The sequence below is a fragment of the Heterodontus francisci genome, chromosome 24 (assembly GCF_036365525.1).
Source record: "Heterodontus francisci isolate sHetFra1 chromosome 24, sHetFra1.hap1, whole genome shotgun sequence".
Lineage (NCBI taxonomy): Eukaryota > Metazoa > Chordata > Chondrichthyes > Heterodontiformes > Heterodontidae > Heterodontus > Heterodontus francisci.
The window spans coordinates 10,242,330-10,260,108 of record NC_090394.1 but is presented as its reverse complement, the minus strand read 5'-3'; the positions used below and the strand labels follow the sequence as shown (position 1 = coordinate 10,260,108).

Sequence of the window (17,779 nt, the reverse complement as noted above, 5' to 3'; positions counted from 1 at the left end):
AGGTGTCAGTTACACCCATCCTGAACCCATTGAGACATTCTTGAATTGAATGGGTTCTTCTGAAACAAAGAAGGTGTGATGCGGCGACATCCTGGGCCATTGTTGGTCACCACAGGGAGGGGACCCTGTGCCTCCCAACAAAGGCAACATGTGAGAGAAATTTACCTTAAGAAAAAAGTATCTCTCTGGAAAGGGAGAGATCAGAACAAACTTCACAAAAGCCTGTCCATCTGAGAGCTGTGAGAGATCCAGCAAAAACCAAAGAAGGAGCCCTGCTATGAATTCTACCCTTCAACTTGTGCAGAGGACTGAAAGTGATCCCATCTCCAGACTGAAATCTCAATGACCAGAAAAATGTACAAACAACCCAGGCCTGGAACTTTAAAAGAGAAATTATCCTGAGAAGATTTAACAGGTTTACCGTGAACCCCGAACACCTACCTCACTTCAAAATATTTACCCTCTTCCTCTCCAGCTATCTATTTTTCTGTGTGTGTGTGTGTGTGTGTGTGTGTGTGTGTGTGTGTGTGTGAATGCGTGTATGGGTGCTGTTGTGACCATTTCAGGAATGAATATTGCTCAATGAATAGTTAATCTTCTGTTTTAAACCTACAAGAAAACCTGTTCCTGTCTGTTTATTTGACAAATAAAACAAAAGGAGTTAAAATAGTGGGAACTACCCACACCTGCTGGCTGTAACAAGAGTGTAATTTTAAACAAAAATATTTGCTATTGGTGGTGTTTGCTTAGGATGAGCTTGGTGGATCAAACCTTGATGTACTTTGACATTTTAGGGTAGATTTTTATTTCCGCCACCGGGTGGAAAAAGAAACTGGTTCTTCAATCTCCTTTAGGGAAGGAAACCTGCTGCCCTTACCCATTCTGGCCAATATGTCACTCCAGTCTCATATTAAGGTGGTTGAATCTTTGCCTAGCCTGCCACTCAATTGTAGCTAATACTCACAGACTGCAGCACTTCAAAGTGAAGGCTCACTGCCACCTTCCTCACTACAGCAAGAAATGTCAGTTTTGCCAGTGACGCCACACCCCTAGATTACATTTTGTTTTTTTAAAAGCGATATTCCCACAGGTCTTCAAATCTCCAAGCAGGAAGTATATATTTTAAATAGATTTTAAAGGAGGATGGGATCACGTTTGTCTGTGTTAGTAGTTTATAATGGACAAATAACAATGTACTATGCTGCAGATGAACTAAAGTGTTGCAACTTTTGCTGCCGCCAATAACCACAGCACAGCAGAGGAACATAGAATCATACAGCACATAAGTAGGCCATTCAGCCCATCGTATCTGTACTGGCTCTTTGAAAGATAGATCCAATTACTCCAACACCCCTGCTCTTTCCACGTAGCCCTGCCAAAGGTTCACTTCTCTGGTTCCTGAGATGAGGGAACTGTCCTTTCATGAGAAATTGAGTAGACTAGAACTATAGTCTCCAGAATTTGTAAGAATTAGAGTTAATCCCATTGAAACATGCAAAATTCTGAAGGGGCTTGACATGGTAGATGTTGGAATGATATTTTCCCTAGCTGGAGAGTCTAGAACACAGAGTCACAAGTCTCAGAATAAGGGGTCAACCATTTAGGAATGAGATGAGGAGAAATTTCTTTCCTCTGAGGGTTGTGAATCTTTGGAATTCTGTATCCCAGAGAGCTGTGCATGCTCCGTCATTGATTATATTCAGGACAGAGGTGGATAGATTTTTGGAAACTGGGGATCAATGGAGATAGGGATAGTGCAGGAAGATACAGTTGAGGTCACAGATTAGCCATGATCATACTGAATTGCACAGCAGGCTCGAAGGAACAAATGCTCTACTCCTGCTCTATTTCTTTTGTTCTTATATCATACAAAAAGGCAGGCATAGGTGGGACCCAGACAAGTTACAGCAACATCTTTTACTTGGAGGAAATGAGTGAAGTCAAAGAAGAAGTTATTCAAAGTGAGAAGTAGTTCAGCCAGGCAGTGGAGGATGGGGACTGGTTGGACCTCCATTCAAGGAAGAAGCAGTGAGCTCTCGGACTGTCCTGGCACTGATTCCCACAGCTACCTTGACTACACTTGCTCCGAGCCAGCTTGCTGTAAGAATTCTATCCCAGTTTCTCTAGCTCATCTGCTCTGATGATGCTATCTTCCATACTAGTGCTTCCAATACATCTTCCTTTCTCTTCAACTAAGATGCCTCCTCCCCACCCCCGCACTGTGGTTGACAGGGTCCTCGACTACATTTATTCCATTTCCCACACTTCTCTCTCATCCCTTCCCCTTTCCCAGAACCATGACAGCGTTCCCCTTGTTCTCAACCTCCACCCACTAGCCTCCACATTCAACGGATTATCCTCCTCCATTTCTGCCACATCCAGCGTGATGTTACCCCAAACACATCTTCCCTTCCCCTTTCAACATTCTGAAGGGACTGTTCCCTAAACATCCTAGCCCACACTTCAAGCACCAACATCCCCTCCTCTTCCCTTCCCATGGCAGCTTCCCATGCAAACACAGACGATGAAACACCTGTACTTTTACCTCCTCTCTTCCCACCCTCCAGGGCATTCTTTCCAGCTGAAACAGTGATTTACATATAAAATAAAAACAAGAAATGCTGGAACCACTCAGCAGGATTTACATGTTTTTTTTTACTTTAGTATACTACATTCACTGTTCACAATATGGTCTCCTTTACATTTGGAAGACTAAACACAGATTGGATGATTGCTTTGTTGACCATCTCCATCCAGCCTGCAAGCATGATCCCAAGTTTCCACTCACATGCTATTATAATTCCGTGCCCCACACCCACACTGACTTCTCTGTCCTCGCCCTCCTATACTGCTTCAATGAAGTGCAACATAAGTTCCAGGGACTGCACCTCATAGTTCTCAACATCAAGTTTAACATTTTCAGATCAGAACTGCTGCTCCCTTTTCCCCCAGACATCAGCTAATGATTTTCCCATTTACACTTCCTCGAGGCCGTTTTCTTTAAAAGTCTCATCTTTGTTTTCAAATCTCTCCATGGCCTCACCCCTCCCTATCTCTATAATCTCCTCCAGCCCACAACCCTCCAAGATATCCACACTCCTCTAATTCTGGTCTTATGAGCACCACCATTTTAATCACTCCACTGTTGGCACCTGTACTTTCAGCTGCCTTAAGCACTGGAATTCCCTCCCACAACCTCTCCATCTCTCTTTGCTCTTTCAAAACACTCCTTAAAACTCTATCTCTTTAACACACTTTGATCATCTGCCCTAATGACTCGTTGGCATTAAAATTTTATTTTATAATGCCTCTGAAGCACCTTGGGATGCTTGATATTGTTAAAGGCGCTATATAAATACACCTTATTGGTAATGGGACAAGTAACAACATCTCCTTTTGCTTTACATCATCATTCCTTTTGTCATTAACTCTCTCCTGCCTTCTTGGCCAACACAGACCATTGCTTTTGTTCTTCCCCCCCCACCCCCTTCCCTGCATTTTTTTCAAATCTGTTACAACTTTAACTTTTTCCACTTATGATGAAAAGTTATCAACCTGAAACATCAAGTTTAAGTAATTTAAATTCATATTTTTAAAATCAGCTTAGTATAGAAATCTTACTGTAGTTCACCAAGCATTTACTAACTTCACCGACTGGACAAGTAGATATTGTCAATAGAATTAGACGCTAATCACATATATAATAAAAGCAAAATACTGCAGATGCTGAAAATCTGAAATAAAAACAAAGTACTGGAAATACTCAGCAGGTCTGGCAGCATCTGTGGAGAGAAAAACAGAGTTAACGTTTGAGGTCTGTGACCTTTCATTAGATTGATGCTATTCATGTTTTATTGAAGAGTGCGAACTTTAGAACGCGTAGAATTAAAAATGTATGTTGGGAATTCAGTACTATCCTCTATCCGTGAATACAGGCATGTACCAGAGCAAAACTATAATTTACTTTAGTTCCATCACTGCATGTATTCTACAACATAGTTGCTGAATCACACATCACACCTTTACTGTTAGAGCAGTTTGAATTACCTTTTCATCTCAAAAGTATTTATCACTTTCGTCCATTATATTTCACACCAACTTTCTACAAATTTATATTGTCAAAACTCCAGCCAACATTTTTAATTACTTAATTTTCAATTACTTGAGTTCTGATGAAAACTCATCGACCTAAAACGTTAACCCTAGTTCTCTTCCCATAGATACTGCCTGACCTGCTCAGTATTTACAGCATTTTCTGTATCGTTTTTAATTACCTCCATATCATTATGTCATCATAGCTAAATTAAAACACAGAGTATGTATTTGGCGATTTCAGGCTGTATAGTAACACTCCAAATCGCAGCTATGCTGGAGACGATTGGGTCAACTACTGTTGTCAGTTACTCAGTGGATAACACAGCGGTGTTAACATTCACTGTAATATACAGGAGAAATAACCCAATCATCTACATCGTGACTGGGACTTGTATTGGCGTTATATTGCAGCCTGTTTAACTTACCTTGTAGCAGGCGAAACCCTACCACACCATCTAAATTGAGACGATCGTATGTATTTTCAAAGAAGAAAGTTGCTTTCTCTAATGTGGAAATAATATTATTGAGCTTTAGATCGTTTGCTGAAACGAAACTAAGAGTGGTAAATGTGATCAGAGCAGAATTCATACTTCCTCTGCAGTCTCTACAGCCTCTCTAAACTCAGCAGCTGGTAGCTTTGAGATCATTCCCTTGTCTGTGGTGTTTCCCTGTGAGAGGCTTGTGTCTTTCCGCGTGACTTGTGTGTATTCCCTCCGCTCCTGTATTTACTGAATAATTCCATTAAGGTCCTCAACTTCATCAAAAGCCGGCAGATAAAAATCGGCTTTGTGAATTCATGCAGTCTTTTATGAAAAAAATCATTTATCACAAAAAGCTTTCAGTAGATGGAAGCTGCAACTGTCTGTCTAATGAGGAACCAGATTCAACTGGTTACATCATCCACATCGAATCACCTCCCCCACAAAGTGGATGTTGAGTGAGTATACAGCTTGTCTAATGAATATTTGAACATCTTTCAATGGAGTTCTTTCGGGATGAATGGCCCAACATTTGGATAAACGCACCAAAGTCTGCTAATACTGAACCAACCAGACAATAAGGTTCACATCTGTTCCTCGCTGCATTCACTAATTTAATGATTATATGTTCTATAAAAACACAGTAAGTGAAACATCCCAAAGGCTCTAACTGATAGTAATTGGTGTTACCTGTGTTCTGGGCTACAAACTGCACAGTTGAAAAGGACGGTGTAAAGTTCCAGCAAAGCCTATTGTCACAGCACAAAGAACAATTATTGTTGCTTTAAAGAAGCCAGATTTTCTTTGTAAAAAGTTTGGTAGTAGTTTTTCTCAATGGCATGGGTTTAATTGAGGCAAAATTATACTTTTATTTTGAAATTAAATTATTTAATTTTTATATTTATCATAACCATTGGTAAAATAAAAAAACATATCAACAGATCCGGACATGGAGACATCTGCATCTCCAAACGTAATGGTTATGTACAATGAAAATCCCACCACCAGAACTGACTCCCATTCCACTCCCATCTTTTAGCTGTTGCCCTTTGTCACAAAGTCAGTAGCAACATCACCAATAAATCCAACATTTTTATTTCAAACTACAGAGTGCAAATCCAGCATTTTGTCCCATCTGGTTCACTAATGTCCTTTACGGAAGGAAATCTGCTGTCCTTACCTGGTCTGGCCTATATGTGACTCCAGACCCACAGCAATGTGGTTGACTCTTACATGCCCTCTGAAATGGCCTAGCAAGCCACTCAGTTGTATCTAACCGCTACAAAGTCGATAAAGAGGAATGAAACCGGACGGACCACCCGGCATCGACCTAGGCACCGGAAATGACAACGGCAAACCCAGCCCTGTCGACCCTGCAAAGTCCTCTTTACTAACATCTGGGGGCTTGTGCCAAAGTTGGGAGAGCTGTCCTACAGACAGAAAGAAATAATGCATATTTACATCTTTAAAAATTATCCTTTTGAAAACCAATTCAGGTTTCTTGTTCTCCCATGCTCATCAGTAATGTTTCCACCCACCTGCAAGATTTTGGCTTCTGCCACATTCCATTAATGAATAGGTCTGAGAGTGTAGTGTCAGCAACTTTCATACTTTACTAAAATTTCAAGGTACAGCAGATTTTATGTCCTCTGCCTTTCCTTATATTGATACATCAATCATAGTAAGAACACAACTGATGCATATCCGCAAACCTGTAGGTAGACAATCCATTGGTGGAAACCTTGCACATCTTGAATTTTACCTCTGATGTCTTCATTTCCAACATCCTACAGTTTACTAGGACACACTGACTTTGATACCTCTTCTATAACACACCCACTTTCGGGATATGATGGAACCACAGCACCATGTGCCATTCACTTTCTGGAAAAACGGTCTACTCTTGCAGTACAGACATTTGACCACATCCCTTATCTCTTGAAGGTTGTCATATTCGGCACTGTCCTACTATAATTCTGTATCCAATGGTAAGCTTGCTTAACGATTGTAAACCTATATACTGCTAATGTTATGTATCCAAGGGTATATAGTCTACACATGGCCAACATGTCCAGCTGGTGAGCCCGGATGCAGGCCGTGTCGGTCTGCGTCAGGATGTTTTTGAAGGGGTAGCTGAAAGCCTGCTCCAAGTCTACCCACTCCGTGAGGGGTCTCAGGGGACCCTCGTCACCGGCCTCCGGTACTGTGTCTTCTTGATGCTCCGATGTGTACGACAGGACCAAGATGGCTCTTTATCCCACTCTGCTCCCAGCTCCTCGCTCTTTGTCCCGACTCCACCACTGATTAGTGACCAAGCAGGTCAAGATCTGCTGACCCAGTCGCTGAAGTGGATGTTGTTTCTGACAGGCAGCTGAACGGACAGGTGCTGGGTGCAAGCGGGGTCCTCGCTGCTGCTTCTAACGGTTGGAGCGGCGCGAGTCAGGATACGCAAGCTGCAGGCTTCAGGCCTACGTAAGGGGAGAGAGCCGCACCCCCGGCCTCCCAGAGTGGACAGAATGTGCTGAGGGCTCCGATTTACCTTCAAGGTGGCGAGCATTACCCTGTCGGTCCGGCTCCGCTCCCGCTATCTCCCTGTCGGTCGGTTCGGCTCGGGTCGCTCCCGCTCTCTCCCTGTCGGTCGGTCCCGCTCTCGCCCTGCCGGTCGGTTCGGGTCGGGTCGGTCCCACTCTCTCCCTGTCGGTCGGTCCCACTCTCGCCCTGCCGGTCGGTTCGGGTCGGGTCGGTCCCACTCTCTCCCTGTCGGTCGGTCCCGCTCTCGCCCTGCCGGTCGGTTCGGGTCGGGTCGGTCCCACTCTCTCCCTGTCGGTCGGTCCCACTCTCGCCCTGCCGGTCGGTTCGGGTCGGGTCGGTCCCACTCTCGCCCTGCCGGTCGGTTCGGGTCGGGTCGGTCCCACTCTCGCCCTGCCGGTCGGTTCGGGTCGGGTCGGTCCCACTCTCGCCCTGCCGGTCGGTTCGGGTCGGGTCGGTCCCACTCTCGCCCTGCCGGTCGGTTCGGGTCGGGTCGGTCCCACTCTCGCCCTGCCGGTCGGTTCGGGTCGGGTCGGTCCCACTCTCGCCCTGCCGGTCGGTTCGGGTCGGGTCGGTCCCACTCTCTCCCTGTCGGTCGGTTCGGCTCGGGTCGGTCCCACTCTCGCCCTGTCGGTCGGTCCCACTCTCGCCCTGCCGGTCGGTTCGGGTCAGGTCGGTCCCACTCTCGCCCTGTCGGTCAGTCCCACTCTCGCCCTGCCGGTCGGTTCGGGTCGGGTCGGTCCCACTCTCGCCCTGCCGGTCGGTTCGGGTCGGGTCGGTCCCACTCTCGCCCTGCCGGTCGGTTCGGGTCGGGTCGGTCCCACTCTCGCCCTGCCGGTCGGTTCGGGTCGGGTCGGTCCCACTCTCGCCCTGCCGGTCGGTTCGGGTCGGGTCGGTCCCACTCTCTCCCTGTCGGTCGGTTCGGCTCGGGTCGGTCCCACTCTCGCCCTGTCGGTCGGTCCCACTCTCGCCCTGTCGGTCGGTCCCACTCTCTCCCTGTCGGTCGTTCGGGTCAGGTCTGTCCCACTCTCTCCCTGTCGGTCAGTTCGGGTCGGGTGTGTGCCACTCTCTCCCTGTCGGTCGTTCGGGTCAGGTCTGTCCCGCTCTCTCCCTGTCGGTCAGTTCGGGTCAGGTGTGTGCCACTCTCTCCCTGTCGGTCAGTTCGGGTCAGGTCTGTCCCGCTCTCTCCCTGTCGGTCGTTCGGGTCAGGTGTGTGCCACTCTCTCCCTGTCGGTCAGTTCGGGTCAGGTCTGTCCCGCTCTCTCCCTGTCGGTCGTTCGGGTCAGGTGTGTGCCACTCTCTCCCTGTCGGTCAGTTCGGGTCAGGTCTGTCCCGCTCTCTCCCTGTCGGTCAGTTCGGGTCAGGTGTGTGCCACTCTCTCCCTGTCGGTCAGTTCGGGTCAGGTCTGTCCCGCTCTCTCCCTGTCGGTCGTTCGGGTCAGGTCTGTCACGTACTCTCCCTGTCGGTCAGTTCGGGTCAGGTGTGTGCCACTCTCTCCCTGTCGGTCAGTTCGGGTCAGGTCTGTCCCGCTCTCTCCCTGTCGGTCGTTCGGGTCAGGTGTGTGCCACTCTCTCCCTGTCGGTCAGTTCGGGTCAGGTCTGTCCCGCTCTCTCCCTGTCGGTCAGTTCGGGTCAGGTGTGTGCCACTCTCTCCCTGTCGGTCAGTTCGGGTCAGGTCTGTCCCGCTCTCTCCCTGTCGGTCGTTCGGGTCAGTCCCGCTCTCTCCCTGTCGGTCGGTTCGGGTCGGGTCAGTCCCGCTCTCTCCCTGTCGGTCGGTTCGGGTCGGGTCTGTCCCGCTCTCTCCCTGTCGGTCGTTCGGGTCAGTCCCGCTCTCTCCCTGTCGGTCGTTCGGGTCAGGTCTGTCCCGCTCTCTCCCTGTCGGTCGTTCGGGTCAGGTCTGTCCCGCTCTCTCCCTGTCGGTCGTTCGGGTCAGGTCTGTCCCGCTCTCTCCCTGTCGGTCGTTCGGGTCAGGTCTGTCCCGCTCTCTCCCTGTCGGTCGTTCGGGTCAGGTCTGTCCCGCTCTCTCCCTGTCGGTCGTTCGGGTCAGGTCAGTCCCGCTCTCTCCCTGTCGGTCGTTCGGGTCAGGTCTGTCCCGCTCTCTCCCTGTTGGTCAGTTCAGGTCGGGTCTGTCACGTACTCTCCCTGTCGGTCAGTTCGGGTCGGGTCTGTCCCGCTCTCTCCCTGTCGGTCGTTCGGGTCAGGTCAGTCCCGCTCTCTCCCTGTCGGTCGTTCGGGTCGGGTCAGTCCTGCTCTCTCCCTGTCGGTCGTTCGGGTCAGGTCTGTCCCGCTCTCTCCCTGTTGGTCAGTTCGGGTCGGGTCAGTCCTGCTCTCTCCCTGTCGGTCAGGTAGGTCCCACTCCGCTCCCTCTATGAGACCCAATTAAATATTGGTGTGAAAGACTGCTGAGATCAGTAATTACTGTGTTAACATTTTGACAGCCATTTCTCTTGCTACATAAGTCTTACTCTTGATCTTATTGCATCACAGTGGAAACAAATTGAATTGCATTGCTGAAGAGCTCCTACTGGAATCACAATGTGGATTCCATTCAACTAAATGCATACTTTGGTTCTGTCTTCACAAAGGAGGACACAAATATCATACCAGAAATATTGGGGAACACAGGGCTTAGTGAGAGAGAGGAACTGAAAGAAATCAGTATTAGTAGAGAAATGGTGTTGGGGAATTTGATAGGATTGAAGGTGGTTAAATCCCCAGGGCCTGATGGTCTGCATCCCAGAGTACTTAAGGAAGTGGCCCTAGAAATAGTGGATGCATTGGTGGTCATTTTTCAAGATTCTATAGACTCTGGAACAGTTCCTACAGATTGGAGGGTAGCTAATGTAACCCCACTATTTAAAAAGGGAGGTAGAGATAAAGCAAGGAATTATAGACCAGTCAGATTGGCGTTGGTAGTGGGGAAAATTCTAGAGTCCATTATCAAAGATTTTATAGCAGAGCACTTAGAGAAGAGTGGTAGAATCGGGCAGAGTCAGCATAGATTTACGAAAGGGAAATAATGCTTGACAAATCTACTAGAATTATTCGAAGATGTAACTAGTAGAGTTGATGAGGGGGAGCCAGTGGATGTGGTTTATTTGGACTTTCAGAAGGCTTTCGACAAAGTCCCACGTAAGAGATTAGCGTGTAAAATTAAAGCACATGGGATTGGGGTTAGTGTCTTGCGATGGATAGAAAATTGGTTGGCAGACAGGAAACAAAGAGTAGGAATAAATGGGTCTTTTTCCAAATTGCAGGCAGTGACTAGTGGGGTACTGCAGTCATCAGTGCTAGGACCCCAGCTTTTCACAATATATATTAATGATTTAGATGAGGGAACTAAATGTAATATCTCCAAATTTGAAGATGACACAAAACTGGGTGGGAGGGTAAGTTGTGAGGAGGATGCAGAGAGGCTTCAGGGTGATATGGACAAGTTGAGTGAGAGGGCAAATGCATGGCAGATGCAGTATAATGTGGATAAATGTAAGGTTATACACATTGGTAGCAAAAACAGGAAGGCAGATTATTATCTGAATGGCTATAAACTGAGAGAGGGGAATATGCAGCGAGACCTGGGTGTTCTCGTACACCAGTCGCTGAAGGTAAGGTGCAACAGGCGGTAAAAAAGGCAAATGGTATGTTGGCCTTCATAGTGAAAGGATTCGAGTACAGGAGCAGGGGTGTCTTGCTGCAATTATACAGGGCCTTGGTGAGACCACACCTGGAATATTGTGTGTAGTTTTGGTCTCCTTATCTGAGGAAAGATGTTCTTGCTATAGAGGGAGTGCAGCGAAGGTTTATCAGACTGATTCCTGGGATGGTGGGACTGACGTATGAGGAGAGATTGAGTCGGTTAGGATTATATTCGCTGGAGTTCAGAAGAGTGAGGGAGGGATCTCATAGAAACCTATAAAATTATAACAGGACTTGACAGGGTAGATGCAGGAAGGATGTTCCCGATGGTGGGAGAGTCCAGAACCAGGGGTCATAGTCTAAGGATACGGGGTAAACCTTTCAGGACTGAGATGAGGAGAAATTTCTTCACCCAGAGAGCCTGTGGAATTCGCTACCACAGAAAGCAGTTGAGGCCAAAACATTGTATGTTTTCAAGAAGGAGTTAGATATAGCTCTTGGGGCAAAAGGGATCAAAGGATATGAAGCGAAAGCGGGAACAGGTTACGGAGCTGGATGATGAGTCATGATCATAATGAATGGTGGAGCAGGCTCGAAGGGCTGAATGGCCTATTCCTGCTCCTATTTTCTATGTTTCTGTAAGAACTAGGAGCAGGAGTTGGCAATTCAGCCCCTCGAGCCTGCTCCGCCGCCATTCAATACAATCTTGGCTGATCTCATCTTGGCCTCAACTCCACTTTCCTGCCCATTCTCCATAACCCTTCAACCCATTTCTAATTTAAAAATCTGTCTATCTCCTCCTTGAATTCCACAGATTCACGACTCTTTGAGAGAAGTAATTTCTTCTCATCTCTGTTTTAAATCTGCTACCCCTTATCCTAAAACTATGACCTCTCGTTCTAGATTGCCCCACAAGAGGAAACATTCTCTCTATGTCTACTTTGTCAATCCCTCTGATCATCTTATATACCTCAATTAGATCTCCTCTCATTCTTCTAAACTCAAGAGAGTAAAGGCCTAAACTGCTTAATCTCTCTTCATAAGACAAACCCCTCATCTCTGGAATCAATCTAGTAAACCTCCTCTGAACTGCCTCCAATGCAACTACATCCTTTCTCAAGTAAGGGGACCAAAATTGTACGCAATACTCCAGGTGCGGTTTCACTAATGCCTTGTACAGTTGCAGCAACATTTCCCTACTTTTATACTCTATTCCTTTCGCAATAAATGCCAAAATTCCATTTGCCTTCCTTATTGCCTGCAGTACCTGCATACTAGTTTTCTGCGATTCATACCCGCGTCGATGCATTCACGGAGGTGTATCAAAGCTAAACATCCGGAAGACAAAGGTCCTCTACCAGCCTACTCCTGCAGCAGAACACTGCCCCCTGACTATCCAGAGCCACAGTGAACCAATGGACAATGTGGATCAATTCTCATACCTTGGGAGCCTCCTCTCAGCAAGGGCAGAAATCAACGATGAAACTCAGCATCACCTCCAGTGTGCCAGCGCAGCCTTCGGTCGTTTGAGGAAAAGAGTGTTTGATGACAAAGAACTCAAACCTGACACCAAGCTCATGGTCTACGGGGCCGCAGTGTTACCTGCCCTCCTGTATGTGTCGGAAACATGGACACTGTACAGCAGACATCTCAAAGCCCTGGAGAGGTATCACCAGTGGTGCCTCTGCAAGATCCTGCAAATTCATGGCAGGACAGGCGCTCCAATATCAGTGTCCTCTCTCAGGCCAACATCCCCAGTATTGAGATACTGGTCATGGCTAGTCAGATACACTGGGCGGGCCACATGGTCCGCATGCCTGACACAAGATTCCCCAAACAAGCTTTCTACTCCGAGCTCCGTCACGGCAAGAGGCTACCAGGAGGGCAGAGGAAATACTACAAGGATGTCCTTAAAGCCTCTCTGAAAAAATGTGACATTTCCACTCATTTGTGGGAATCTTTTGCCCAAGGTGCCAGCCTGTTCGAACAACATCGACATGCCCAGGCAGCGACGAAGTGCAAGCAGTCGAAGGAGCTTTTGGAAATTTGAGCATCCCATTCACTCGCCTCATCGCACACCATCTGCCCCACCTGTGGCAGAGTGTGCAGATCCAGAATTGGATTTTGCAATCACCTAAGGACCCACAACCCTGGAGTGGAAGAAAGTCATCCTCGTTCCTGAGGGACTGCCTAAGAAGAAGATATTGGCTACAGGAGTACAGTTAATTACATCAACATATCCGCGTTCATCCCATATCTTGTCTGTGATTGCACCAAAATTCTTTGGATTTCAGATTCTCCCTGTCTCTTTCTCTCTACACCAATTAATGTACAATGCTTTTTTAATCCATATCAATCTGTTATATTACAGCCCATCCAACAAGACTCAGGGTAGTCAACCGTTCCTCATGTCATTCCCTTAAATTCTGGGTCTACTGTGTAGCTCTTCTCTGTACCCTCTAATAATGGAATTTTATTTTAAATGAGGAGACCAAAGCTGTGCGCACTATTCCAGATGTAGCTTTTCTAGCGCATAATACAATTTTAAAATGACCTCACTGTGTTTATGCTCTAACCCTGCCAGGCATCCCAACATTCTGTTTAGCTTTTAACATCCCAGAAAGATTCTTTGCATGGTTTTCGAGACCTAGCCACTAAAGGTCTCCTCCTCTCTGAAACCTGAAATGCACTTCAATTTTGCACATTATCTACATCAAATCTCCTATCAGATCTCATAACCATACATTTTCCTGTATGAGATTTCATCTGCCATTTCTTTGTCCATCGATCAAGCTTGTCAATATCCTTTTGAATTTGTGCGCATTGATATCGATCATTTGCCACTGCTTCTAATTGGTATGATCTAATTGAATGATGGAACAGGCTAGAGCGGCTGAATGGCCTACTTCAGTTCTTATATAAAAGCAAAATATTGCAGATGCTGGAAAAGTGAAATAAAAACAGAAAATGCTGGAAATACTCAGCAGGTCTGGCAGCATCTGTGGAGACAGAAACAGAGTTAACGCTTCAGGTCGATGACATTTCAACAGAACACAGGCCGCAGCCCTGAAATCTTAACTCTGTTTCTCTCTCTACAGATGCTGCCTGACCTGCTGAATATTTACAGCATTTTCTGTTTTTATTTCAGTTCTTATATATTGTTTGCTAATTTGGATATAATATCTCCCCAAATTATCTATAAAAATTATAAATAGTAGCCCCCACCTATGGCATCCAGTGGAAACTGGCTGCCAACCAGATATCTGCCCATACATCTAAAGCTCCCCCCCCGCCCTAGCCCTGAACTCGCATCTTTCTCTAATTCCTCTATCTGCCTCGTGCCCTCCCTCAGCTCACTTTGTCCATGAGACTCACCTCCTGCTCCCTGGACCCGATTCCCACTAAGCTGCTGATCCCCCAACCTCCCCTCCTGGACCCCATGTTAGCCGCTATTAGTAAACGGTACTCTCTTTAGGTTCTGTCCCTCTCTCCTTTGAATCTGTCATCATCACCCCCTCCTCAAAAAATCACCCCTTGACTCCACCATCCTTGCAAACTACCATCCAATTTCCAACCTCCCTTCCCTCTCCAAAGTCCCTGAATGTGTTGTTGCTTCCCAAAGTAGTGCCTATCATTCTTGGATCTCCATGTTTGAATCGCTCCAATCAGGTTTCCCCTCCTGCCACAGTATCAAAGTGGCTCTTATCAAAGTCACAAATGACACCCTATGTGACTGTGATAAAGGTAAACTTTCCCCCCTCATCCTTCTCGACCTGTCTGCAGCTTTTGACATAGTTGACCACACCATCCTCCTGCAACGCCTCTCCACCATTGTCTAGCTCTTGCTTGGTTCCATTCTAATCATAGCCAGAATATCAACTGCAATGCTTTCTCTTCCCTTGGCGACATCATCTGAAAGCACAGTGTTAGTTTTCACATGTACACTGCCAACACTCAGCCCTACCTCACCACCAACTCTCTCAACTACTCAAATGTTGCTAAATTATCATACTGCTTATTCAACATCCACCTCGTGGATGAACAGAAGTTACCTCCAATTAAATACTGGGAAGACTCAAGCCATTGTTTTCGGTCCCTGCTCCAAAACTCCATTCTCTAGCTACTGCCTCCATCCCTCTCCCTGGCAACAGCCTGAGGCTGAACCAGTTTGTTTGCTACCTTGCTGTAATATATGACCCCAAGATGAGCTTCTGACCTCATATTCGCGCCATCACTGAGATCGCCTATTGCCACTCTAACATTGCCCAACTTCACTCCAGTCTCAGCTCATCTGCTGCTGAAACTTTCATTCATGCCTTCATTACCTCGAGACCTAAATATTCTCATGCACGCCTAGAACTCCCACGTTCTACTCTCCATGAACTTTAGGTGCATCCAAAACTCTGCTGCCCATGTCCTAACCTGCACCAAGACCTGTTCCCTATCACCTCTGTGCTCGCTGACGTACATTGGCTCTCAGTCAAACAAAGTCTTGATTTTAAAATTCTCATCCTTGTTTTCAAGTCCCTCCATGGCCTCCCTATCTCAGTAATTTGCTCCAGCCCCACAATAGCCCCCTTCTCCAAGATATCTGCATTCCTCTAATTCTGGCCTGTTGCACATCCCCGATTTTAATTGCTCCATCATTAGTGGATGGGATTTCAGTTGTCTAGGCCCCAAACTCTGGAATACCCTTCTTACACCTCTCCGCCTCGCCACCTTGCTTTCTTCCTTTAAGACTCTCCTTAAAACCCATCTCATTGTCCAAGCTTTTGGTCATCTGACCTAATATCTCCATATGTGGCTTGGTGTCATATTTTGTTTTATTACGCTCCTGTGAAGTGCCTTGGAATGTTCCATGATGTTCAAGGTACTTTTGAAATATAAGTTACTGTTGTTACATGACCATGCTTTGCTACCAAGCAACTGTTTGCGAATCCAGCTTAATGCATTCCTATCTATCGATGGATTTGAACCTTATATAGAGCAGTGTAACATGGTTTAATGAAATCCAAAAAGATAACATCTACTCTCTGTCATTTCCTCAAAGCAATCCAATTAGTCAAGCATAATCTCCCACTCGTAAAACTATGCTGTCTCACATTAGCTCCTGCCCCTCAAGATTTGACCTGAGTCCAGTGAGTTTTGAAAAATATCTATAATAGGCCTCTCAATCATTTCAGCCAATTTTTTCAGGAACCTGGGATCAAAGTCATCAGCCAGGAGCATTACTGACCTATTGAACTTAGGTTTCAACAACCTCCTTATTTGTCTTTGAACTGTATCTCCAATTCTGGCATTTCTCCTCCATTTCTTTTGTGAACACACAATTTCTCTAACTTCAAACATCACTGCCTCATTGTCAGTTTTTAGTGGACCAACCAGTCTTTCCACCCTTTGTTTATTCCTGACATGCTGTTCTGCTTCATGTTTCCAGATATTTTTCGTTGTGATCCCTCTTTGCAGCCCTTATCAGTTTCCTGGCATTCATCATTATAGATATATATCTTTATCGATTTCACTATCCTGTTTGGTTCTTGAGCATTCCAAATTTAAAAAAAAAAAAATTTGTTTATGGGATGGAGGCTAGGCCAGCATTTATCGCCCATCTCTAATTGCCTTTGAGAAGGTGGTGGTGAGCTGCTTTCTTGAACCGCTGCAGTCTATGTAGGGTAGGTACACCCACAGTGCTGTTAGGGAGTTCCAGGATTTTGGCCCAGCGACAGTGAAGGAACGGCGATATAGTTCCAAGTCAGGATGGTGTGTGACTTGAAGGGGAACTTGCAGGTGGTGGTGTTCCCATGCATCTGCTGCCCTTGTCCTTCTAGTGTTAGAGTCCCAGGTTTGGAAGGTGCTGTTTAAGAAGCCTTGGTGCATTGCTGCAGTGCATCTTGCAAAAGGTACACACTGCTGCCACTGTGCGTCGGTGGTGAATGGAGTGAATGTTTGTCGATGGGGTGCCAATCAAGTCAGCTGCTTTGTCCTGGATGGCGTCAAGCTTCTTAAGTGTTGTTGGAGCTGTACCCAAACAGGCAAGTGGAGAGTATTCCATCCTGACTTGTGCCTGGTCAATGGTGGACAGGCTTTGGGGAGTCACGAGGTGAGTTACACGCTGCAGAATTCCTAGCCTCTGACCTGCTGTTGTAACCATAGTATCTATATGGCTACTCCAGCTCAGTTTCTGGTCAATGGTAGCCCCTAGGATGTGGATAGTGGGGGATTCAGCGATGGTAATGCCATTGAATGTCAAGGGGAGATGGTTAGATTCTCTCTTGTTGGAGATGGTCATTGCCTGGCACTTGTGTAGCGTAAATGTTATTTGTCAGTTATCAGCCCAAGCCTGGTGTCCAGGTATTGCTGCATTTCTACATAGACTGCTTCAGTATCTGAGGAGTCACAAATGGTGCTGAACATTGTGCAATCATCAGCAAACATCCCCACTTCTGACCTTGTGATGAAAGGAAAGATGATTGATGAAGAGCTGAAGAGATTTGGGCCTAGGACACTACCCTGAGGAACTCCTGCAATGATGTCCTGGAGCTCAGATGATTGACCTCCAACAACCACAACCATCTTCCTTTGCGCTAGGTATAACTCCAACCAGCGGAGAGTTTTCCCTCCGATTCCCATTAACACCAGTTTTGCTAGGGCTCGTTGATGCCAAACTTGGTCAAATGCTGCCCTGATGTCAGGGGCAGTCACTCTCACCTCTTGAGTTCAGCTCTTTTGTCCATGTTTGAACCAAGGCTGTAATGAGGTCAGGATCTGAGTGGTCCTGACGAAACCCAAACTGAGTGTCACTGAGCAGGGCATTGCTAAGCAAGTGCCGCTTGATCGCACTGTCGATGAAATCTTCCATCACTTTGCTGATGATTGAGAGTAGACTGATGGGGCAGTAATTGGCTGGGCTGGATTTGTCCTGTTTTTTGTGTACAGGACATCTTCTTCTTTGGCCTCCTTGTCTCGAGAGACAATGGGTAAGCGCCTGGAGGTGGTCAGTGGTTTGTGGAGCAGCGCCTGGAGTGGCTATAAAGGCCAATA

General features: G+C 46.6%; 1 protein-coding gene across 8 annotated transcripts in view; it reads right to left on the bottom strand.

Moving 5' to 3' along the window:
- c24h16orf89 (chromosome 24 C16orf89 homolog) overlaps positions 1–4,888 on the bottom strand; it is a 146,378-nt gene extending 141,490 nt beyond the window's left edge. For all 8 annotated transcript variants that reach the window (XR_010977346.1, XR_010977347.1, XR_010977349.1 and 5 more), the window contains exon 1: positions 4,521–4,888. Coding sequence is in view for 5 of the 8 variants with exons in the window: in XM_068055668.1 (XP_067911769.1) it covers positions 4,521–4,683 (163 nt within the window). In the remaining 3 variants the exon portion in view is untranslated. The remainder of the gene's footprint in view (positions 1–4,520) is intronic.
- Positions 4,889–17,779: the final 12,891 nt, after the last annotated feature.